A 22,724-nucleotide genomic window follows, 5' to 3' on the forward strand; every position below is an offset into this window, starting at 1 on the left:
CGCTCTTTTATGTCACTAAATCTCATCTAACCTTCTAAAACCTGCAGATATGTGCAGTCCTGCCACCGAGAGGTCAACAGCAATAATCTCAGAACCAGGTGTGTCAGACTCCGCCTCCAAACCTCATCTTTAGGCATTTTTTATTTATTTATCTATTTATTTAGAAAGAGGGACAATACATAATAATGAACATTTTCACAAATGTAAATATGCCAGATTATAGCCTTCAGCTAATTTCCATCTGTAAACCCTCTGACAGGTTGGTGTTGCACACAAGTTAGTAAAAAACACACAGAGACAGTATTTACAGACCATTTATATAGAGAAAAGGACAGAAACAGTGATCACATCATATTAGAACAAACAATGACAAAAACAAATGGACAATATAGAAAACAAGAACAGAAACACATCAATTATATTGCACATGCCCTGATATTGCACTGACCCATTGCACCAATAACTGTTTCCCTTTTTGTAATTCTATTTCACGTCCAATATATAATCACGATTAATTAGACATGATCACATGCTTGTGTTTCCATCAGCCACCCTTTTAAATGACTCCTAAAAATAGAGGGAGACTTGTGCTTTCCCTCACTGACAGTGGAAGACTATTCCAGAAGCTCCCAGATATGACAGAGCATTCTGTGAAAAGGTGGTCCCTCTAAATGCCAATTCACAATCATCTCTCACAGTGGCTCGAGTCAATCGAGACCCAGTAATACTGCTAGACTTTTGTTTAATAAGATCACTCATTGGTGGAGGCGCCAGACCATGTATAACTTTGTAGATTAGACAGGCAGATTTAAATATTTTGAAATTAATAAAATGTAAAAACTTGTATTTATCTAGAATTTGACATTGGTGGTATGGCAAAGGTTTGTTGTCTAATATTTTCATCCTGGGTTTCAGAACAGCTCCTGCAGGGGGCATGGTAAACTTTTCTAATTCCTGCTGAGGTCTTGTTGTTTTTCAGGTAACTGATGTTCATTGGCTCGCTAAGTGTGACTCACAGCTGATAAACACAGGCCTGTGTCATCTGCACATGGAGAAAGGGGGCGGGCTCACAGGTGAACAGCAGGTCACAGTGGCACTGCTGAAAGCCAGCACTGGAGCCGGTTCAGTCTCACGGTGTGAGGTGAAGCTGAAGGTTGGGTATCATGTGCTGGAGCACCATCTCCAGCAGCTGATGGAAGCTTTGCTCTAACGTGCTGGTTTTCATGTGTGACCCTCAGGTCCTCCATCACACAGAGACAACAGCATTTCACTTTAAACTCTTACATAACGCTGCTGGAGACCATGTTCTGATCCGCAGCTAACGTCTCCCTGAGAGGCCCACACACTGAGGTCAGAGGTCAAACTGGAGGAACACAGGCACTCGAGCAGGTCAGCGTTTTCTCCCTCATGTTAGAAGATGTGTGTGTGTGTGTGTGTGTGTGTGTGTGTGTGTGTGTGTGTGTGTGTGTGTGTGTGTGTGTGTGTGTGTGTGTGTGTGTGTGTGGCCTCTGTAGTCAGAGCACGATGTCCTCGTTACGCTGGACGGTCCTCATTATAACTCTGACCCTCCCCCTCCTCTGTCCGAGGTTATCAGACTGCCGGGCGCGAGCATTTCTGTCTGCGGACAATTGAGGGCACGCCCCCTCCTGCGCAGCCTGATGGGAAGGATGGAAGAGAGCACTCTAATGGAAACCAATTACAAGGCCATCATCGTGGTCACAGCTAACGCCAGAGTGAGGTGACACCAAGGACGGGGGGAGGTGGGTTAGCCTGCAGGTAGCTCTCGGTAGCTCAGGTAGAAACATTAGCTGTCCTGCTCGTGAAGACAAGCAGAGATCAGAGGGAGACTTTTATATTCACCACAAAAACAGTTAGTTAACGATGTACGTCTTTACCTCCTAACAACAAACATCTGAGCTGTCAGTTTTTTTCAATTCAGCCACAGCTCACTGTGGAGTCCAACTGGTGTGTCTTTTATCACACCAGTTCAGGTTTGAGGAAAGGCGTGTGTATTATTCACACACCTGAACCCTGAGCTGTTTCTCTTCATGTTTTACTATCCACAGTCCTGACTGCACAAGTGAGAAAACAGTGTGGTCAGCACCCTGCAGCAGCCCGACACACAGACGCACACACTGACATCATCACGACATGTGACAGCAAAAACCTGTGAGACAAACACACATCCATCCATCCATCATCATCCATCCATTATCCATGCATCATCCATCCACCCATCATCCCTCCATCATCATTCATCCATCCATCCATCATCATCCATCCATTCAGCCATCCATCATCCATCCACCCATCATCCATCCATCATCCATCCACCCATCATCCACCCATCATCCATCCACCCATCATCCATCCATCATCCATCCACCCATCATCCATCCATCATCATTCATCCATCCGTCATCATCCATCCATTATCCATGCATCATCCATCCACCCATCATCCATCCACCCATCATCCATCCATCATCCATCCACCCATCATCCATCCATCATCATTCATCCATCCATCCGTCATTATCCATCCATTCAGCCATCCATCATCCATCCATCATCCATCCATACATCATCCATACATCATTCATCCATCCATCCATCTCTCATCCAGCCATCCATTATCCATCCATCCATTCAGAGCTGCTTGGCCTCTGTGGTAGTTGGGATTTTAGCGTAAGAGAAACGATTCATGAATGATCGAATGATTAGTAGTTCTGCTTGTTTCGTTTCAGGATCTCACCTGAGTATACGGCTGAGATTAGCAAAACTCACTGAGGAGTTCAAACTGAAGTAGATCTGAAACACCAGAGTCAGGGCAGATAAAATCCACTTCACATGTGAAACACCTGGCTTCAGCAGGTCCACATCAGCTGTTTGCTTTGAGAATCATTTGTTTTTGCGTCTTCACAGAATTAATCCAGAAAAACAGCGAGCACACTTGAAACAGCTGATTAAAGCAAGCTGCTCTGTCTGTGGTGGTGAACTCACTAATCAGTTCTGTGCGTCTGTAATGTGCGACGCTGATTAGTGAGCAGGTCCAAACGAGCAGGCAGATCAATAGCAGGCAGACCAGAGCGGCTGACAGGAACATTTACAAACGAGCAGCAGCCAAGCAAAGACGGCAGCAAGGACGGGTCATTAGAGTGGCCAATGAGCTGGAACTAAAATACGTGGTGAGCTCAGAGAGCAAAGCAGGAGGAAGTTTGAAACTGTATGTAGCATGTACAGAGGCCCTGTTGGGACATCTCAGGAGCAACACACATTACACAGGAAGAGGTGTCTTCTTCTTTGGGTCAAGGTTTCAAAGAGATCTCTGCGTGTCATCGGAGGTAAACCAAAAAAGTTCTCTTTTTAAAGCGAGCCCAGATCAAAGTCTCTCAATACCAAAAAGATTCTTTTTTAACAGAAGTTTAAATCAAATCTGTCTAACTTTCTCCTGTTCTCTGCTGACACTCTCAGCCATCTGGATTTTATGGGACTATTTTTCATTCGGTCTGGCTGAATAGCCGATCTGAGTAACGAGCCGGGGGTGGCCGATCCGAGCTCAGCGGAGGAGTTTCCCGGGACAGCGCTCATTTTTCCAGCCTCGCTGAGGCTCGTTGGCGAGGGAATGATCCCTTTACCCGCCCCTCCATCCTTCACCTCGCAGACAGACTCGGCAGAGAAGTCGGACGTTTTCTCTCTCCATCATCCTCTGCCTCACCTCTTCGTCATCCTCCTCCGCCTTCCTCAGATGGAATACAGCTGTGACTCCATCAGTACATCCATCTTCCTCTCAGAGATAGAAGCAAGGGGAAAAAGGTCAGAACCAGAACAAAACATCATATTTTATAAACCCACTGTATGTTCAGCCTGGTGGACTTTAATCTACTCACTAACAGTAACTCCACCTGAGGAAGAAACCTGGAGATCTGCTGATGTTAGAGCACAGAAGAAAGGTGAGGTACTCCGGGAAACGTGCTCCGGGAGCCTGAAACCTGAAGACATTGGTGAAGCTAATAGCCAGAGAGCCATCTGACCTTTATCAGAGTCCAGGATTCCCTTCAGGTCCAGGACTTCAGCTCCACAGAGGTCCAATCAGAGTGTCAGATCACTGCGATGAAGGTGACACCTACATGTGTCTTTGTTTCATTCCGAATTATCTGCTGATTAAACATCAACACGTGATCAGACCGTGTTCACTATAGCACGCCTGTTTTCCACATGTAAACAGCGCTGCTGATGTCTCACAGCAGCTGGACCACCACCCGAAGTTTTCCCAGCCTGGTGGATCTGACACTAAATGAGCACAGAGACAAGCAACACAACCAACGCCATAAAAATACATGGAGTTGAGTCAGCAACAAGTCAAACAGCTGCTGCTCCCCTCCAACAAGGTTCAGAATCAGAATCAGAAAGGGTTTTATTGCCAAATGTTGAGCAGGTTTACAACATTAGGAAATTGCTGCAGTACTTAGTGCAAAACATACTGTCAGACAACACTTAAATAAACATAAAAATTAAAATTAAAAGTGCTAAGCAGGTAGATATATACATGAATGCAGGTGGTGACCAGTGCAAAAATGGAATGATGCAGTGAACACAGTATAGGGTCAGGTTAAACACATTTCTAGATCCTGGGGGTCTGGACCTGGATCAGGCTGTCACACTCCCAGCAGCATAGCAGGAGTCTGTTGGTCTTTTGATATATTGTACATTAAAGTACAATGAATTAAAATATTACTGCTCACCTGTGAATAAATGCATCATATGAGAGTCACTGATATGGCTTTGAACCATTTTGTGCTCTGTGATCTGAGATCCCATCACGGCTTAGAGTTGCAGCACAGTCTGAAACTCACAGACTTCTCTCTGAGGGCAGCCCGGGTTTACTTTCATCCACCTGGGCAACACAACATCCCTTGAGAAACCTCATGCTCTTATTTTGAAAGTTGAATTGCTGCTAACGAGTTTCCTGCAGATAAACTGATGTGAGACTCCTCCTCCATGGTGGAGGTGGTTCAGTTTTACTTTTCGTACTCTGGGGCTGGATTAAGAGATACCTGCACAACTCCTGCTGCACCTGTGTTTCTGAGAGTGTACGCCGCGAGGTCAGCCTCAACAACGGCACCTCTGAGCCAATAGAGTCACACCTTTACCCAATCCTGACAGGTGTCAAAAACAGAGGGTTCTAACGCCTGAGAGACTCACTGTGGTTTGAGGAGCTTGTGGTGGTTTCATGATCCATCAGCGCTGCTCCCAGTGGATTGTGGAAGCTAAAAGGGAGGGAGGGGACCGGTGAGCCGTGCTGTCGTCCAATCTCACAGCTGCTGGCTGAGAGCTGGAAACTGGGGTGAAAACGGGGAGCGGGTTTAACTCTGATGGGTTTTTCCAGCATGCCTGACAGGAGAGTCGTGACCTCAGCATTCTCATATTCATCTGCACGCAGTCAGTTTGAGCCATTCAAGACAGCTGATGTATGTGACTGCAGTGAGGAAGATGTGAAACACACACACACAATAAAACAGCAATTTGTTCACTGAGATCACATTTCTGGATTTCTTCTGTTTTTATTCCTTCTGGCAAAAGTATCGATTTAGATTTAGAAATACATTTCCCATAATGCTTTTATGTCATCTGAGTTCTTCCAGTTGATTTCAGAGATTAGAGTAACTGTGTGTTACTGCTGGGCTTCATATCTGTTCTCTATCAGTGCAGGCTTCATGTTCACTCTGTTTCTTCTAGACTTTAAGGTGCAGGTCGAAGACGCAGAGATGCAGATTATCTGATTGGATTATACTCTGGAGAAACTTCACCATCTGTATGCTTGTGCTTCACACTTCCAGTGTAAGGACCAAGCCTTCACACAGTTGTTTTCCCGTTTCCCTCGTTTACTTCCTGTCTTATTTTGAAGGGTTTTGGTGTTTGGTGGTGTTTTTATGTCTTCTTCCTGTTCTGGTTTTTGGCTGTGACTTAGTTCACCTCTTCCTTGTTATCCTCCCTGTGCTGTTTGTATTCCAACCACACACAAAAACTACCAGCCTGAGCGTAACGGGAAGCAAACCAGCGCAAACAACATGAAACCAAATCAGAGGACATCATGAATTAATCTGAGCAGTGCAGAAAACCCTTGGTTTGATTTTCAGCCTCTTGATTGGCTCATTATGAGCTGCTGGTTCACTGGCATCACTACATTTATTTATTTTTGAAAACCTGCAGAAGAAGAAGAGACTGAAACTTTGAAGTCAAAGATCAATATTTAAACCCAAAACACATAAAATACTTCAGTTACACCACTGATCCCATCCATGCTCTCATCCAATGGGAATTAAAACAACAGGACTGACGTCCAATGGCATGCCACGTGGTGCACTCTCACCCTGCACAGACTTCTTAACTGAAACTTTTGTTTTAAGTCCATTTACAGAACTGTTCCTGCAGTAATCAGAGTACAGCAGGTAGACCGTTGGTGTAACCTCTGAGGAGGAGGAGAGTGCTGATCTTCACTCCACTCACTCGCTGAGATTCACACCTCCTCATTTACTCAAGCCGCTCGCTGCACTGTCTCTAACATCCATGGCAGGTGTTTGGAGGTCAGAGGTGCAGACTCCTCCTCCTGCTGTGGAACGTGTTCTTGATACCAGACTGTGTATTTAAGATGGACATGATGTAACCCTTGGGTTTCTGGTGAATCAGCAGCAGCCTGTGTCACCATCCACCTGTCAGTCACAGAGGCCACGCCCATAACAATGCAGGCTGGGAGCCTCTGGTGGACGTTAGAGGAACTGCAGCTGTTCAGGTTAATCATTCACAGTTCACAGCATGTTATTATTATAACGCTGATTAGATTTACCTGTGTGCTGACACCATGAGTTATCAGGTGATGTGCACACGGTGGTGTTTGTGGGGGCGGAGTCTCTGTGCTCACTCTTGCTGCAGGTGTGATGGAGCGCAGCAGGTAAATATGACTGCGACACATGGCTCAGCTTCACCTGCAGCTGAGTCCAGGATGTTCTGCTGCAGAGTCACACCTTCCTCTGACAGACGCTCTGTGTTATTAGCCAAAGACTGTATGTAAAGGATGGCTGTGGCCACAGCAGCATTACCTGTTAGTTTGTAGCTTTTCTGAGACATTTTGTGCTGGGTTAAGAATGGCATGCAGCTGCTGGCATCTCAGTAATCTGTTGGTGCTCCAGTGGAAGAGATAAATGATGAAGAGAAGCGCAGTGCGATGGGGATGGGGTGTTGCTGGGAAACCGCTGCGTGCATTGTTTTCTCTGAGTTTATCGGAGGATTATTCTTCATAATCACATGTGGCCAGATGTTTTCCAGAAGTGTTCTTCCTGGGCCGTGACGACGTTTCTCCGCCAGTCTGCATCCTTTGTCGTCTCGTCTCTGTTGGGAAAGTAAAACAGTGGGACTCCCGAGCAGCATGTACACCTCTGAGGAGGAAAGACAAGGAGGAGGAGGAGGGCGTCGTCTCCTGGATTAGAAATCCGGCTGCTTGAATTAGGAGTGTTAAATTTAGCTCCTGCTGCCCCGTCATCCTCCTCTCAGAGGCATTAATTACAGCTGTCCTCTCAGACTAATAATACTCACTAATGCTGCTGCAGGACGAAGAGGAGGCTTCCTGAGGCCCATCATCATCATCATCATCATTATTGCTTCTTAATGACATCACCTGCTGTTTTTGTAAATAAAGTTTTATTAAATCACAACAAAAAACTGGTTTCATGTGTGGAGGAAAAGTTACAAACACATGCATACACACACACACACACACACACACACACACACATACTAAGGACGCCCTGAAATCAGATCTGTGTGCAGAGGAAATCTCATCATGTTTCCATCTGCAGATATGATTTGTGATGGTCAGAGTTCAGACAGCGGTGTGCTTCCGATGATGTCACGGCACACAGCAGCATGGCTCCGCTCACTGCTTGTTTTGTTTCATGCCCAGGTAACCAACATTTGAACTCAGGTGGAACCAAGAAAACCACATTTTTATGTGTCCTTCACATGGCTTTGATTGTCTGCATGAGGGCTTTTATTCTGAAAGTTGGCCAGATGCTCGATACTCTTCCTGCCCTCCTCACCTGTTGGTGGATTGCGAGTGTGGTCTGGAGCAGGAATTTCAGGCTCAGAGGAGAGCAGAGACCTCCCTCAGTGCACTTCCTGCTCCACAGGGGGCGTTCTCAAGGGGCAGACTTGTTCATGGGTCGTGTCCAAATTCATGGGCTGCATCCTCCTGAGGACCCGGCCTTCGCGGTCTACGTGGGCCGGGTCCTCAGAAGGTCGGGTAGGCTGGAAGTAAACGGCTGTGGAATTGGACGGTCTAGCCTTCAGATTTGCTTCACCGCTGTCTCTGTGGAGTTTAATAAACTCGGCCGTCTGCTCCTTGCTATCTAAAATATAACAGGACACTGGTGTCAATTCTCGACCATCTCACACTTCTGTTTAATCAGTTTTCTGTTTGACGTTTATTCAGCTGTGTGAAAAACACCCGGAGGATTAATAAAGTTTTATTTTATCTAATCTAATCTAATAACTTTAATCTCAGCCAAACTGATTTACTCACGAACAAATAAAACACTGAAAAAGCCAAACAATAACATTTTTACATTATCTAAGTGACTTATATATTACATTTAACCTGAGTAGCGAAAGTCCGCGGTGATCTGAAAATGATGTGCCGGGAGTTTGCCGTTCTCGGCGGCTCCAGTGACCCTCGAGCTCCCGGCTAGCTATCGAGTGGGTGGGTAACAGACGTCTCTGAAAACGTCAGAGCACTTTTGCAAATATGTGATATCTTGATTAACCGAGCAGATATTTGAAGTTTACACAGCCTGAAAATATGTTAAAAGTTTATTTTGTGACCCAGAAAGAGTAATAAGAGTAATATGAAAAAATTAGTAGTGGCCGCCATTGTTTAAAACTGGAATTGGCTGGGGCGCACTATGAATTCTGGGATATGGTGGGCCACAAAGGATACACCCGACCCATCCTTCAAATTCGGGGAAAAGGAGGACGCATTTGTCGGCTGCATTCAGAGGAGTCTGAATGCAGACAGCCTTCGTGGCGTCGCTGTGACGTAATCGGCCTACAAATGCGTCCTCAGGAGGATGCAGTCCAGGAATTTGGACACGACCATGGTGTTCGCACTGAGCACCAGAAGAGTGAGATGAGGAAGAGTGCACACATTCACGACAGTATTATGACTTCTCACTTCATGGTTTTATTTTTTCTAAAAGATTATCCAAACAGCTTGTGATCATTTTTTACTGATTACTTCATTCATTAACTATTTTGGTTTTTGTTGTTGTTTTGTTGCTTAGGATTCTTTAACCTTTACCCCTACACCAGTCGTGTAGCACAGGGTTTTATTTAACTTGTTATCGTGTATAAACAAAAATAAAACAGGGGCTTTAAATATTCTGTGATATTACAAAATAAGTCCAATGAATGAATATGGCTTTAGCCTGATATTTGCAGATATAAATATGAAATATGGAGTCCAAATTCTCACTATTTGACTTGGCTTTGATCTTGCGCTGTTTTGCGCATGTCAAATCATCTGTATTTGTTATAAACGGATCCCAAGGTGCAGGCAGCAGGGCGCCCAGTTTCTTTAAACCAATGACTGTAGAAGTTTTCTACAGTCATTGCTTTAAACTGCAACGCTGCCATCTAGCGGCCGGCAGCCTGTATCACACCATGGCAGCGCCAGGGGGCAGCACGCGGAGCTGCTACACAGACCAGAGCAGCGAAGAAGAAATTTAACGCGGGTACTTTGAGTGTTGTGCTAACGGCTACAAACAGTTAGCCCCGGTGTAGCTGGGCTCAGGTTTTTCGGTAAGTTTCTCTCTGATTTTACTCCTTAAACACCGTCGCTGCTTCATGTTAGCGACACCTGCTTATTCTCAGGTATTTCTCTTATTAAAAAATGACCAAGCTGAGCAGTTAAATGAGCCAAGTGTTCAAGCTTTGACAGCTGCAGTCGCTTAGACGCTCCGCCACATTGCGTTGATAAATCTGACATTTCTGAGTTTCATTCGGATTGATGTAAACATCGACCTCACAGAGGATTAATTAACACGGTTTACTAAACAGTGGAATGTCCCGGTATATTCGGCGTTAGATTGAGAATAAGTTAATTTGTTAAGTTTATCTTTTAATCACAGGTTTAGCTACAGCGATTAAAATAATCACATTTTTGAAGGTACTTTGGTTTGATTTCGTTCTCGCTGATCTTAGTATTTGCCGCTTTAGCTCGTAGCAATTATCACGCTATTTAATATAATTCACAGCAGCGATAACGCAGTTTTGTTTGATTTTGAGGACAGGTGAATGCAAAGAGTTCACCATGAAAACTGATAATCGATACTTAAATCGATACAGTCCAGCTGTAGCTGTGCGCTCTGATCAACATTACAGGCTTTTATGAATCTACTATTATATCAAATTTGGGCTGAATGAAAGTAATCTTTGCTTGAGTTTTAAATGAGAAAGCGTTCCATCTGCAACTCAGAGCATTGCAGAGAAACGAGCTGCTTAAAGACGGAGTGATGTTTGAGACCCCGCAGGATTCACAGCCTGTTCTGGTTCTACCTGTTTCAGGTGAGATGGAGTCCGCAGAGAGCCGATATGCTCACCTGCTCCAGCCGATCCGAGAGCTCACAAAGAACTGGGAGATCGACCTGGCGTCAGAGCTAAACGACTACTTAGATGAGGTAATTTATTTATACCACAGAGGCTCTTACTTTGATAGCTTTCGTTCTCCATACAAACTGACACGAGACAGCAATATTCTTCTGCATCAAACATGTGGTCCGTGCCCCAGAACAGGCTCACCTACAGGGTCAGTCTGGCTCCCTGGGTGTCTTTGTAAAGAGTAAAAGCAGCACGGAGAGGGTGTCAGTTTTAGCAGTAAGCTCTGCAGTACTTCTAATGCAGACAGAAGAAGACAGAGCTGTAATTAGAAGGTAACAACCGCCTTTCAGACAAATTGCTCTGGGTCAGTTTATTGTTGAGATCATTCACAAAGGGCTGGTCCGGCAGCTTCAGGTGATCCACAGAGACACAAACGAGGATCCAGGTGGTATTTCAGTCAGTCACAGCCTAATGGAGTGAAGCTGAGCTCCGCCCAGTAACATCTGTCTGTGTGTCTGCAGCTGGATGACATGTGTATCACCTTCGATGGTGGGAAAACCAGGCTGAACTTCGCAGAGGCTGCGCTGCTCATCCAGGGCTCCGCCTGCATCTACAGCAAGAAGGTGAGCCACACACAAGTCACATGACCTCGCCCAGTCTGTGATGGAGTCATGTGACGGCATCTGCGTCTGTTTCAGGTGGAGCTGCTGCACAGCCTGGTGTTCCAGACTCTGGAGTACATCAACGACAAGAACAAGAAGTAGGCGTGACTCCGCCCACATGCTGGTTTGATTTCCTGCTGCAGGTTCACACATTATCTTTGTGCTCTCCCGACAGACGCAACAAGCAGGCAACAGAGTCTCAGGAGGGTGACGGCAGAGCAGTGAGCAGTCATGATGCTGACAACTTGGAGGAGGTAAAAAAAAAAAAAGACCAGGCAGCTTTTATTAAAGGTGGTTCTTTACCTGAGAGCAAACTTCCAGAGTCACATTTTGTCCCTGATTCGATTTTCAGCTTTCATGATGCTTCATTCATTTAAACACACTGGCGATAAAGTGCTTTGAGAGCTGGATGTTAGACTCAAAAATAAACCGCACCAAGGAAAAGAAGTATAAAATGTTTCTGTTCTAAAAATTCAAAACTGATACCTGACATTTTTATAGACTTCAAAGAAAGTCTATGAAACATGTTTTCAGAGGGGATTTAAAGGAAGCACCTGACTCTGTGAGCCTGATGTCATTAGCCAGCTTGCTCCAGAGCCAAGGCCTTCTTTAACCCTCAGAGACTGCAGAGTGAGCCGAGCTGTAGAAACAGTCCGGTCCTGGAGCAGACAGGAAGTCAGGGTCAGCTGGAACTGAAGCGTCTGAGGTCACTGAGTGTGAAGCTGTTTGGGTGAAAATGTGGCGTCTGTGCTCAAGAATATAAACGGCAAGTTACAGGGGACCTGGAGCCAAGCCCTGAGGAGTTTCAGAATGAAAGCAGGCACAGGGTCAAGGTTTTACTGTTACAGCCATTCTCTAACGACGCTCACAGGGCATTCTGGGGAACGTAGCCACTTCATTCAGTCACTGACCATATCATATTAAAAAAATTAGAACCTTAAATTTAAAACATTCTTTATCGTGATCATTAATTATTTTTTAATTATTTATTATTAATGATCTAGATTTTTCAGTTTCAACCTTTAAACATAAAAAATAAAATAAACTTTGACCTCAGATGTTCACAGAAATTCTTTTTAAATCTGTATCGTGTCATTTTTGCCTTTTTATTTTTCCTCCTTTTTTGTAACTCTTTATCCTGTCAAAGTCAGGTGTGCTCGGGTGTAAATGAGTAACATCGTTTGTGTCCTTCAGTTTTCTGCGTTGGACCTGGAAGTGTCGGACCGATCTGAGAGGTCTGACTCCAACACGGTGAGTTTGATTCTCTGAGGTCAGTTTACCTGCAGCTCGTTCTGGCCTCTGACCTCTGCCTGTGACCTCTGACCTATGCAGACTGTGGACGTGCCGCCTCTTCCTCCGGAGTCTCTGATTGCACCTGAAACCCAAGAGAAAAAGAAACTGCCCCTCATCAGGTCAGTGATCTCGCACAGCAACTAATTGAGAGCTAAGCCCCGCTCCCCGATGATGAGGTCTCACCTGGTTCTGTGCCTGTGTGTCAGTGTGAAAGGTGAGATCCTGTGCAGTCAGAGGGACTTCAGGATCAACCTGTTCGTCCCAGGTGAGGGCGACATGATCCTGCTCACATTCAGATCAGTTGCTTCCACTTCCCTGCCTCACAGTGACTCCGCTCAACTAGAGACCCAGCCCCCAGGTACACCTCACCTCACCTGTTCAGTCCTTCATGACACATTTCCTCCTGCTTTTCTCCCTTTTTTTTTTTTTTTTTTTCTTCTTGACTTTCACTACTTTGGTTTCTGATTTTTTTACTTTTGACCTTCATGGCTCAGATGCTGTGGTTCCAGTGGATGTTGAAATGGGCAGAGCTGATGCTGTGGAGGGTGGAGGCGATGCAGCAGACGATTTCCTCCCCTTAGAGTTGGACAACATGGAGCAGGAGGAGGAGCATGTGGACCGATTGCAGGTGGAGGAGATTTCACCTGTTAGAATCACAGAACAGTTTCAGCCACCACCTCTTCTTCTTCTCCTTGTGTAACTTCGGTGTCGTTGGTGTGTTTCAGGCTCCGAGTGATGGTCGAATGATCCGAGAGAGGCAACAGCTGGAAGCCAACAAACCGAGGAGAGAGGAGCCGATTCCTCCTGCTGTATGTTAATCTGCTTTAATCCCCCAGATTGCAGATCAGTGTTCGCCACAGGAGCGTTTATTTTCCTCTAGTCAAAAATCTCACACACTTAAAGCACAACAGTACTTTTATTTTGAAAAAATGAGTTTTCATAAAGCTCTGTTCCTCATTTTGTTTTTTAACTAGATTCATTAAATTTTACCTTTTTACTACAACTTCATTATGAAACGTCTTTTTTTTTTTTTCCTTCAGGTGAATGTTTGGGCGTTCCATGACCCATATGCCATGCTTGAGGAGGACAAACCGCTGAAACCAGGTAACCATGGGGACTGCGTGGCGTGTTTCAGTATTCAGTCTGCTGGCGCTTACAGAGTTTTGTGTCTTCTGCAGGGAAGTGCTACAGAGTTCCCGACGGGCTGGACGACTGCGGGAAGAGGAAAAGGAAACGAGCCGCTTTCCTTCGGGACTTCAGGAGCTGGTTCAGAGGAACCTGTAAGAACAAACTGCTTGGAGCACTCATGTTCTTCCTGTGGACCCATTATCTGTGAACATGTCACTTCCTTTTTGTGTTTGTTTGTTTCAGTTGACCCTCCAGAGCACAAGTTGAAAAATGGACCCACATTTACAGGTAACAATAGGCTGAAAACTTTTCTGTGTCCAGAAAAAGACTTTTAATCCAAAGAGTTGAATTTATACTTCCTGTTAAATGATCCTGAGACTTCCTGTTTTTCAGACTTCAACTACATCTACCTGAGCACGATCAAAGACAAACTCAAAAATCAGAAGAGGATCAACAGAAGAGCCGTAAGACGCACACATCATCATCCATGCTGACATCACAGTGATGTCAGCAGTGACATCAGCTGCGGTTCAGGTCGTTTTACCAGGGTCAAACTGTGTTATCGTCAGATTATGACTCATTACTATCACATTTGTTATGTCACTCAGGGCGTGATGATGTCTGACGAGGAGCTGAAGAGGACCTTCCTACAGCCAGAGGGGGTGGGGCCTGGTCAACTGGGGGAGGAGCCTGTGGAAGACTTGAGACAGGACCTGCTGGGTAACAGTCTTAGTGCTGGTCTGAGTTCAGGGTCATAAAAGCTGTTTGAGTGTGTTTGCGTTAAAGCCTGACATGTCTGTCTGAAGGTGGGGATGATGACGCCTCGGACAACGAGCACGACGCCTTTCCCGATGACGTCCCAGCCGAGTTTCTGGGTGGACCGGAGCACATTTTACCTGGTAAAATGCTTCAGATTCAGACTGAAGCTGATCGATCAGTTCAGTATCGACACAGGCACAGTGCAACGTGTGTAATGATCTGATGCTGTTTGTGTCCGCAGAAGCTCACCGAGATGAACTGAGTTACGAGGATCTGGTGAAGCTGCGAGTGGTCAGTGATCAATATTATTATCTTCAGTAATGTTCAGTACATTCTGATCAATCATACTTGGAGCCTGTAAGGTTTGTTCCTACTGCTAGAAGCTACCCATGATCAGAAAAATCAAACTACTTATAAATCCGTCATGAAGAAGGTGAAGCTTTTATTTTGAATAGCAGGAAGTTGATTAACCCTTTGTGTGTGGGATTTAGGAGCAGCTAGTGGTAAACAGTCGTGGTTACACTCAGGAGACAGCGCTGTCTCGGAGGGTCAAAGACTGGGAGGAGAAGATCCGTCCTGAGTTGGCACTGCAGGTAAAACCTGCTGAGCCCTGTCCAGTAAATTAACCCAACTTCTGACTCAAACCCCTTCTGACTCTAAACCTAGCCTCTCCATTTTCCAGGAGCAACGCCCAGCATTTGACATCCATGATTACGGAGACCGCATCGTGAGAGCGCTGAGCGGCGTTGGATGCCGCAGAACGTTTGCAGCCCTCGTTCATGGTCTAGACAACTTTGAAGCCTCAAAGTACCTGCTGGCCTCCCTGCAGCTGGTAAAACATCTGCACAGACATCAACGATCAACCAATAACAGCACAGAGATCACACACATCAGACCACACTTACTTTAATGATCTGAGCACGCTGAAATCCAAAGGAGGCATTTTGCGCGTTTTGTGACTAGTTTTGCCCAAACAATAAGCGTCACCTGCTTCAGTCAGGGATGTCATCAAATGATGATGAATTCTCTAAAAAGCATAAACAGTAAACTGCAGCATTGATACGTTAATCTGGTGTCGTAGTTACGGCTCTGCACTCACACAGTTCGGTACAAGGATGAGCGCAGCGCTGCAGATGTTTAACATTCTGTTGCTGAATGTTTCCTGATGAGGTCATCCCATCGAACTGAATAAAACAACATGTTTGGTCCAATTAGTGTCAGGAGCTTTTACCATGGGACCACACAAAATGGCCAGGCTTTATACAGAAGTAGATGATGTCACCATGTCCATCTTTTATATACAGTCTGTGTTTAGACCCACTATAGCATTAGCACTGGGTATCGTCACTGATTTCTATAACTGATTGGATTCAATTTAGACTCAGAAATATTTTAATTCTGATATTTTATCAGTACATATACATATTTATGCATATTTATATCTATGTATAAAAACAAAGCTAAGACTTGTGAGAATTCATCAGAGGTGGTCTCTGAATACACAGAGAGGCAGCTGTGCAGGAAGTGTGATTTTTATTGTCCTGGGCGCAAAAGAGGGAATTCATGACAATGTTTTACAAACAGAGCATAGTTTGGATCTTCTTTTGCTGCTGGTTTAATGAATTTTGGTCAGAGAGTGATGAAACCTGCAGCTTCAGAACTTGTGAGATGTCAGCTTTCAGCAACGACAGCATGTCCGCATATGTGCCTTTTACCTGCTCTCATTTGCTGTTTTAACTGTTTGGCAGTGGTTGAAATAGTTTCGTGAGCTTTAACCTGAGATTCTGGTGTTTCTGGCAAAATACATTTATATTTAAAAATCGATTCAGAAATTAATGGATTGATACACTATTCAAATTGAAATCAATTTAAATAGGATAATTGATTTTTTTTTTTAAACCCACCCCTGTCGAGCATAGCTGTGTTCATTCCAGTGAACAGCAAGGTGTGTGTTTAGGGGTTTTACTGTGAAAAAGGTAAGGACAGGAAACTGGATCAGTCTGATGGTTTTATTCTGAAGTTTTATTTTGAAAATCCTCCATGACAGAAGTGGTGCTTTTATTTCTTTAAATCCTCTGAGCTGGTTAAAGACAGATGAGAGTCTGATGAGCTCGCTGATCAATAACAGAACAGCTGTCTTATCACTTTATTGATCAGTGACACCGTCAGAAGGTTTAAAGTCTGTTCTGATGAGTCTTCACTTCCTGTCGATGGATGGCTGCAGCTGATTGGTTGCTGATCGTGACTCTCTACTTCCTGCAGGCAAACGACTACACTGTGGAGATCGACAGTTGTGCCGGTTTGGAGGGAAGTTTGGACACAATGGCTCTGACTCTACTGAGCATGCACAGAGCAACGGACAGATTTGACACGCTGAAGGCCTGAATGCAGCACAAGCCGCTCTGACATCATCATGTAACGTTTAATCGATGATCAATGTTATTGAGTTTTTGTAATAAAATGTTTGTCACTCTGTCTGCACTCTCTGTGTCTGTGGGGAAAATCTGATGGTAACAAGAAGCCAAAAAACAAAAACGCACGCCCTTCTGACGAGAACCTGTCTGTCACTCACGCTTCATTAAAGTCCGCCATAATATAACTTGTTTCCACAGCAACATCACAGCTGATCACAGCTTCCATGTGACCAGCATCATTACAAGATCTGCCCTATCGCTGACCTGTTCACAGGAATCGGCGAGGTCCTCACACCCTGAGGCCAATCTGACCTTTAACTCTGAAAACTGACACTTTCTCAGAGAGCATGTCCCACTGCCATTTATGTGACAGACTGGAGGAAATGCCCGAGCATGCACTTCTTCCAGCTGTAAACACACTTCATCCACACTGAGCAAGAGAGAAGTAAACTTAACCCGATAAACATCTCAGCTCCACATGGAAGCAGTCAGATTGTTTCACTTGTCTGGGGAACAGGAAGTCTGTCCAGGTGTCACCAGAGGAACACCTTAAACAGGAAATCTGTGTGTGTTCCTCTCCTGACACCTGGCCACACACACACACTGAAACCATCAGGCTGAGATAGGAAGTGAGAGCATGCTCTCGGGATTTTCACATTGTTATTATGGACAAACTTTCACTTCAAACATGTTTACAGTTCTGTGTTACCATGGAGAAGTGTCCCGTTTTAGGACAGGAAGCAGTTTATCCTCCAGCTGTGAGTGGGGTCATTATGAAAACAGTCTGTAATTGGTTGCTATATAGCCGGCGCTCACAGCGTGGCATAGTTTTTGATGTGTTTGCGGACGCTGTCGGCAATCTGCTCAGCGCTCTTCATCCTGTTGTAGTAGTCGAGAAAGAGGCCGTCAGGGCTGACAAGGTAGATGAGGATGGTGTGGTCCACGATGTAGTCGCCGTCCTCGTCTTTGGGCCCGGCGCTGGCGTACACTCTGTAGTCCCGCCCTGCGTGCTTCACCTCCTCGACCGTCCCCGTCAGCCCGATCAGCCGGGGATGGAAGTCTTTAACGTACCGGGCAAGCGCCGCCTCGTTGTCCCGCTCTGGGTCTACAGTGATAAAAAGGGGCTGCACCGGCGGCAGTGAGGCGTCGCGGTCCAGAGTCGCCACGACGGTGCTTAGCTTTTCCAGCTCTTCGGGGCAGATGTCAGGGCAGTGCGTGAAGCCAAAGTACAGCAGCACCCAGTTGCCCAGGAAGTCCCTCTTCGTCCGGCGGCACCCCGTGTGGTCCATGAGGTTGAAGGTGCCCTGCCCCAGCGCCACCTGCCGCAGCTGCTCCACCCGCTGCTGCCGCAGCTTCTGCTGCTTCTCTGAGTGCACAAACCACCACACACCCAGCAACCCGCCGCCAAACAACAGCGTAACCAGCAGCCGAGTCCGCAGCTTCATTTTAGCCGCTACTGACGGCGACGAGTCCCGATCACCAGAGAGGAAGCGAGCCTGAGGGAGCCTGTCCTGCGGTGCTAGCCGCCACCTCGAACTCAGCACCGCCGAAGACACAAACGTCCTCCGGAGGAGTGCCGCTCCTCCTCGCAGGTCACCCATGATGCACCACAGCCCCAACATCTCCAACACCTGCTATAAGACAGGAAGACCAGATTATTTTATCATATTATTTATTCTGATCATTAATCTGTCAAATTATTGATTATAAAACATGTTTCACTTGTGTCTCTTAAACTTTAGATCCGCTTATTTTATTTGAAGTCTGACTTCAGAAACACACTGAAACGTTAAGCTCAAAACATTATTTTAGTTTTAAAAACTTACAAAAAATAAAATCCAAATATTCGATACAACTTCGATATTTGTGAAGTTAAACCCACGTGACACCGCCTTACCTAGACCCCAGACCTTCAGTAACTCTCAGGTGAGTTTATGTCCTCAACTGTTACTGACCATGTCACGACGCCGTTACGTCACAGGAGAAATGACGATAAACACACTCAACCCCCCCCCCCCCACACACACACACACACACACACAGCTGATGTCAGGACAGTGTTACAGGGTTTCCTGGTGACTGAAGGTTAAGGAGCACGCGGTTAGCCAAAAGTTAACTGAGTGTCGGCTCGGGATAATGCTAATGCACGAGCTGCTTTAGCCTCTTGAATTCAGCGAGTTCCGGTAAAAACGAGGCGCGGACTCACCTGTTTACCTTTTAGACCCCACACTAATGTGACCGGCTCCTGCCACACGTTCACCGGACACTCCTCCTGCTGCTGCTGCTGCTTCTTCTTCTTCTTCTATGGTGGTTTACCGCAAACATCGAGATGCAGTGCCGCCACCTGCTGGAGTGACGAAGCAGGACTCCTAAAGCTACACCTTCTTCTTCTTCTATATAGGGTTTACTGGCGGTTGGCAAACAGCAAAATGGTGCATTACCGCCACCAACTGGTGTGGAGTGTGGACCGAAATGACAAAAAAAATAAAAATATTCAAAGCCTCTCGAACAAATGGGTCTGCCTTAAAAACCAAAATACAACCTGATAACTTTCACTTATAGAGTTCGTGCGAAACAAATCAATCAAGTCCAACTTCACTTCCATATCGTCCAGCTTTTTGATCAGTTGTCTCCTTTCAATGTCATACTTCTGACAATTCAATAAAACATGTTCTATTGTTTCCTGTTCCCTACTGCAGTCACACTCCCCTGTACAGTGTTTACCTATTAAAAACAATGTGCTATTTAAACCAGCGTGTCCGAATCTCAGTCGAGATATAATCGTCTCCTCTCTCCTGTTTCGGCCTGTACTTCTCATTTCCCCCACCTTCCTTTGGATTTTATAAAACCATCGCCCTTTCCTCTCTTCCTCCCATTGCTTTTGCCACCTTTCCTTCATTTTGTATCGTATTCTACTCTTGAGCTCCGTCCTACTCACACTAATAACCACATCTACCATCGGTCTCCTTGTTGCTTCTTTTGCCGTCCTATCTGCCATTTCATTTCCTTTAACTCCATGATGCGCTGGTACCCATAAGAATGTGACCATAAGCCCCATCATAACAATTCTGAATAATGTTTGCTGGATCTCTATCAGAATGTCAGGTCTGCATGCTGAGTGGCTGTCTTGCAGACTGGCCAGTGAAGAGCTCGAGTCTGAACATATCACAGATCTTAGTGGTTTTGTTTCTTCAATCCACTGGACTGCTAACAATATTGAAACCATTTCACCTGTGTACACTGATAAACCATCACTGATCCTTTTCCCTACCTTGATATTAAATTCAGGAACTATAAATGCTATCCCACTTTGGTTGGCTGTATTCTTTGATGCATCTGTGTAGATTTTGACATAACTATAATACTGAGTAATATATTCCTGTGCTGTATGTGAATTTAAAATAAAACCCCTCTCCTTGTTCTTTTTGTTTAACAATGTGAAATCTACTACTGCATCAGGGAGCATCCATGGTGGTATTGTAGGCAGTGGTACTGTTTGGCTTATGTTGATCTTGTCCAGATTAAGGTCAGCTGCTTTCTGTCCCACTGTCCACCCAAAGCTCTTCAATTCCGTTTTCTCTTTTTCCCAGCATGGTTTAAAGCTACACCTGCACTTGTCTCCACCTTTAATGAATCAGCTCTGACAACACACCTGAGGTTTTATTCGCGTAACAGCAAAACAGGAGCCAATCAGTGACGAGGAAAGGAAAGGACAGGAACTCCACATGATAGAGATGTAAAAGACACACCTGGTGACAGGTAATCTCCACAACAGCCTCTCTTCATTCCTTCATCATGTTTGTGTAAAATGTCTTTCATGTCATTATCAGCTGTAAGACTGACTTCTTCCTCTGGATGGCGCCGTCCTACAACTGCAGGTGCGCTCCACTTTAATCAAACAAACACCTGCACGTTCATGTTATCAGGAAATCATACAAATTCACAACTAACATAATTTATTACAGCTCCTGCAGTCAGAGCAGCTTTCGGGTAACCTGAGCTCAGAGTTCAGAACTTCACCTGAACGATGAGAACGGGGGAAAAAAAAATCAAGAATTGAAACTCATCAGGTAAAAATACTCATGTTTCCGTGATTTCACCTCTAAATTAAATCAGAACGAGCGCTCAGAGGGGATTCTGACTGATCATTCAGGTTTTAACTCGTTTTTTAGGATTTAATCTAAGAAGCTGAAAATCATGGTTCACGTGCGTCCTCTAACCGTCCGTCTCGCGCAGCTCAGCTTCTTCTCTGCTGCGTCGCTCCATGTTTCTTTAATGAGCTCTAAGGGCAGCACAAACCGGCTGAAGCACCACTGAAGAAGGAACCAGGTCACATCGCAGCGCAAACACACAGCATGCACAGTGCACAGCTGATTTTCCTGTTGTTATTATTATTATTATTATTATTATTATTATTATTATTATTATTATTATTATTTCCAGGTGCTGCAGTGGTTAGCACCGTTTCCTCACAGGACAAAGCCTCCAGTTTGGGGCCTCCTGATTGGCCGGTTCTTCCTGTGCCTGCCTGTGTTCCTTCCTTTGTCCAATGACGTGAGTTTCAGGTCACCTGTGATTCTGACAGTGACGTGAGGGCTGAAAGCCAGTTTAAAGAGTCCAACTGAGTGATTTAGAGCCTTTACATAACTCTGCAGTGCTGAGCACACACATCATCTCTCACTGTGTTCACGTCCTGTTTGCACGTCCACACTAACACAGCCCGTCTACAAACGTCTTTGAGCTTCAGACAGAAGCAGAGACTCAGACAGCAGAGACGGTTTAATCTTTTGCTCCCCACCAAGTTTCAGAGTCTTCAGAGCCATCGTTTAAATGTAGAGTTTCAGATCTACAGTCACAAACTTTCATGCAGTTTCTAATAATAATGTGCTCAGTTCGAGCCAAAACATCAGGCTGCAGATGCCGTTTTTTCTACTCTGGGATATCTGTGATGTCACACAGAGGGGGCGTCTTTGTCAGACCCATTAGCTTGTCTCTATTCCGCTCTCGAGGTTCTAACTCCTCATCAGGACTTATTTATTTTCAGATTTACAGTTTGTTTTCTCAACCTTCACAGCTGCGAGAGGAAGCCAGGCAAGGGGCAGCCAATCAGAGAAAAGCTGCTTTCATGCAGTGGTTCTTCTGAAGGTGGTCCTGCAGTGGTCACATCCTACACCTTTTACCCTTCATCACCATAACAGTTTTTTTTTTAAAAAAATACTAATTTGTTTATTTCTATTTATTTCACTTAGTTTGACTCCACCCACCACCTGCAGAGGCCACCAGGGGGCTCAAGAACTGCTGGTTTTAAGGCAGGAGGTCCCAAACACACTATTATTATTATTATTATTATTATTATTATTATTATTATTATTATTATTATCATCATCATCAAGAGTTGCTGTTGTGTCGTTATGAAGTGAAAGCTCATCTGTGCTGTATCCCGTTTGCTGGATGCGGGTTCAGCGAGGCTGTCAGTCACAGAGCTGCTCTCAGAGGCTCTGGGAAAACTCTGAAACTGGGAATGAGCGGACTGGAAACCTCTTCACTGTAGATGTCAGTGATTCTGGTCTCTGTCTCTGTGGGGATTTTGAGCCTTCAGGTGGAGTTTTGGTTTTAACCCTGCAGCTTCCTGGACCTTTGGGAGGTCGGTGCTCAGCTTTCATTTCCCTCCTCTCTCATCTTTGTGGCCTTTAATGTTATCCAGCCTGGATTTGTGTTGCCTAGCAACAGAAGTGAGCGAGTTTGCAGCGTTTCCGTTTTTACCGGCGGTCGACTGAGAGCCAACGAGTCCTGCAGAGCGTCTGTGTCACCTTGTGTT

The 22,724-nt window shown here is 45.2% G+C and overlaps 2 protein-coding genes across 6 annotated transcripts; one reads left to right on the plus strand and one right to left on the minus strand.

The window, feature by feature from the left end:
• The first annotated feature begins 9,769 nt into the window (after positions 1 to 9,769).
• Positions 9,770 to 16,880, plus strand: ncaph2 (non-SMC condensin II complex, subunit H2). 2 transcript variants are annotated; one of them, XM_063460352.1, is made up of 20 exons: positions 9,770 to 9,852; positions 10,618 to 10,730; positions 11,172 to 11,273; positions 11,349 to 11,410; positions 11,488 to 11,566; positions 12,507 to 12,563; positions 12,645 to 12,724; positions 12,812 to 12,963; positions 13,100 to 13,233; positions 13,331 to 13,414; positions 13,646 to 13,709; positions 13,784 to 13,885; positions 13,977 to 14,021; positions 14,127 to 14,197; positions 14,342 to 14,453; positions 14,540 to 14,632; positions 14,734 to 14,783; positions 14,984 to 15,085; positions 15,175 to 15,324; positions 16,755 to 16,880. In XM_063460352.1, exons 2-20 carry the CDS (start codon positions 10,623 to 10,625, stop codon positions 16,875 to 16,877), a joined length of 1,770 nt encoding a protein of 589 aa, XP_063316422.1. In that variant the 5' UTR covers positions 9,770 to 9,852; positions 10,618 to 10,622; the 3' UTR covers positions 16,878 to 16,880. The 2 variants fall into 2 exon arrangements, with proteins under 2 accessions (XP_063316422.1, XP_063316423.1); XM_063460353.1 differs by having other exon boundaries at positions 14,737 to 14,783.
• An 838-nt stretch (positions 16,881 to 17,718) lies between these two features.
• On the minus strand, positions 17,719 to 19,204 carry LOC134615739 (protein SCO2 homolog, mitochondrial). Of its 4 annotated transcripts, none has more exons than XM_063460355.1 (2): positions 19,121 to 19,204; positions 17,719 to 18,540 (listed from the first exon to the last, which is right to left on the minus strand). In XM_063460355.1, the coding sequence occupies exon 2, from the start codon at positions 18,526 to 18,528 to the stop codon at positions 17,719 to 17,721; it is 810 nt and encodes a 269-aa protein (XP_063316425.1). In that variant the 5' UTR covers positions 18,529 to 18,540; positions 19,121 to 19,204. The 4 variants fall into 4 exon arrangements, with proteins under 4 accessions (XP_063316425.1, XP_063316424.1, XP_063316427.1 ...); XM_063460354.1 differs by having other exon boundaries at positions 19,113 to 19,200; XM_063460357.1 differs by having other exon boundaries at positions 17,719 to 18,537; positions 19,121 to 19,190.
• Positions 19,205 to 22,724: the final 3,520 nt, after the last annotated feature.

This window comes from Pelmatolapia mariae, linkage group LG17 (assembly GCF_036321145.2).
Source record: "Pelmatolapia mariae isolate MD_Pm_ZW linkage group LG17, Pm_UMD_F_2, whole genome shotgun sequence".
NCBI classification, from domain to species: domain Eukaryota; kingdom Metazoa; phylum Chordata; class Actinopteri; order Cichliformes; family Cichlidae; genus Pelmatolapia; species Pelmatolapia mariae.

Excerpts from the sequence above, each read along its gene's own strand:
- ncaph2 (XM_063460352.1), top strand. The coding sequence starts at position 10,623 with ATGGAGTCCGCAGAGAGCCGATATGCTCACCTGCTCCAGCCGATCCGA. Across the intron at positions 14,784-14,983 it reads ATCTGGTGAAGCTGCGAGTG|GAGCAGCTAGTGGTAAACAG; the intron begins GTCAGTGATCAA and ends TGTGGGATTTAG. Across the intron at positions 15,086-15,174 it reads GTCCTGAGTTGGCACTGCAG|GAGCAACGCCCAGCATTTGA; the intron begins GTAAAACCTGCT and ends TCCATTTTCCAG.
- LOC134615739 (XM_063460355.1), bottom strand. The coding sequence starts at position 18,528 with ATGTTGGGGCTGTGGTGCATCATGGGTGACCTGCGAGGAGGAGCGGCA.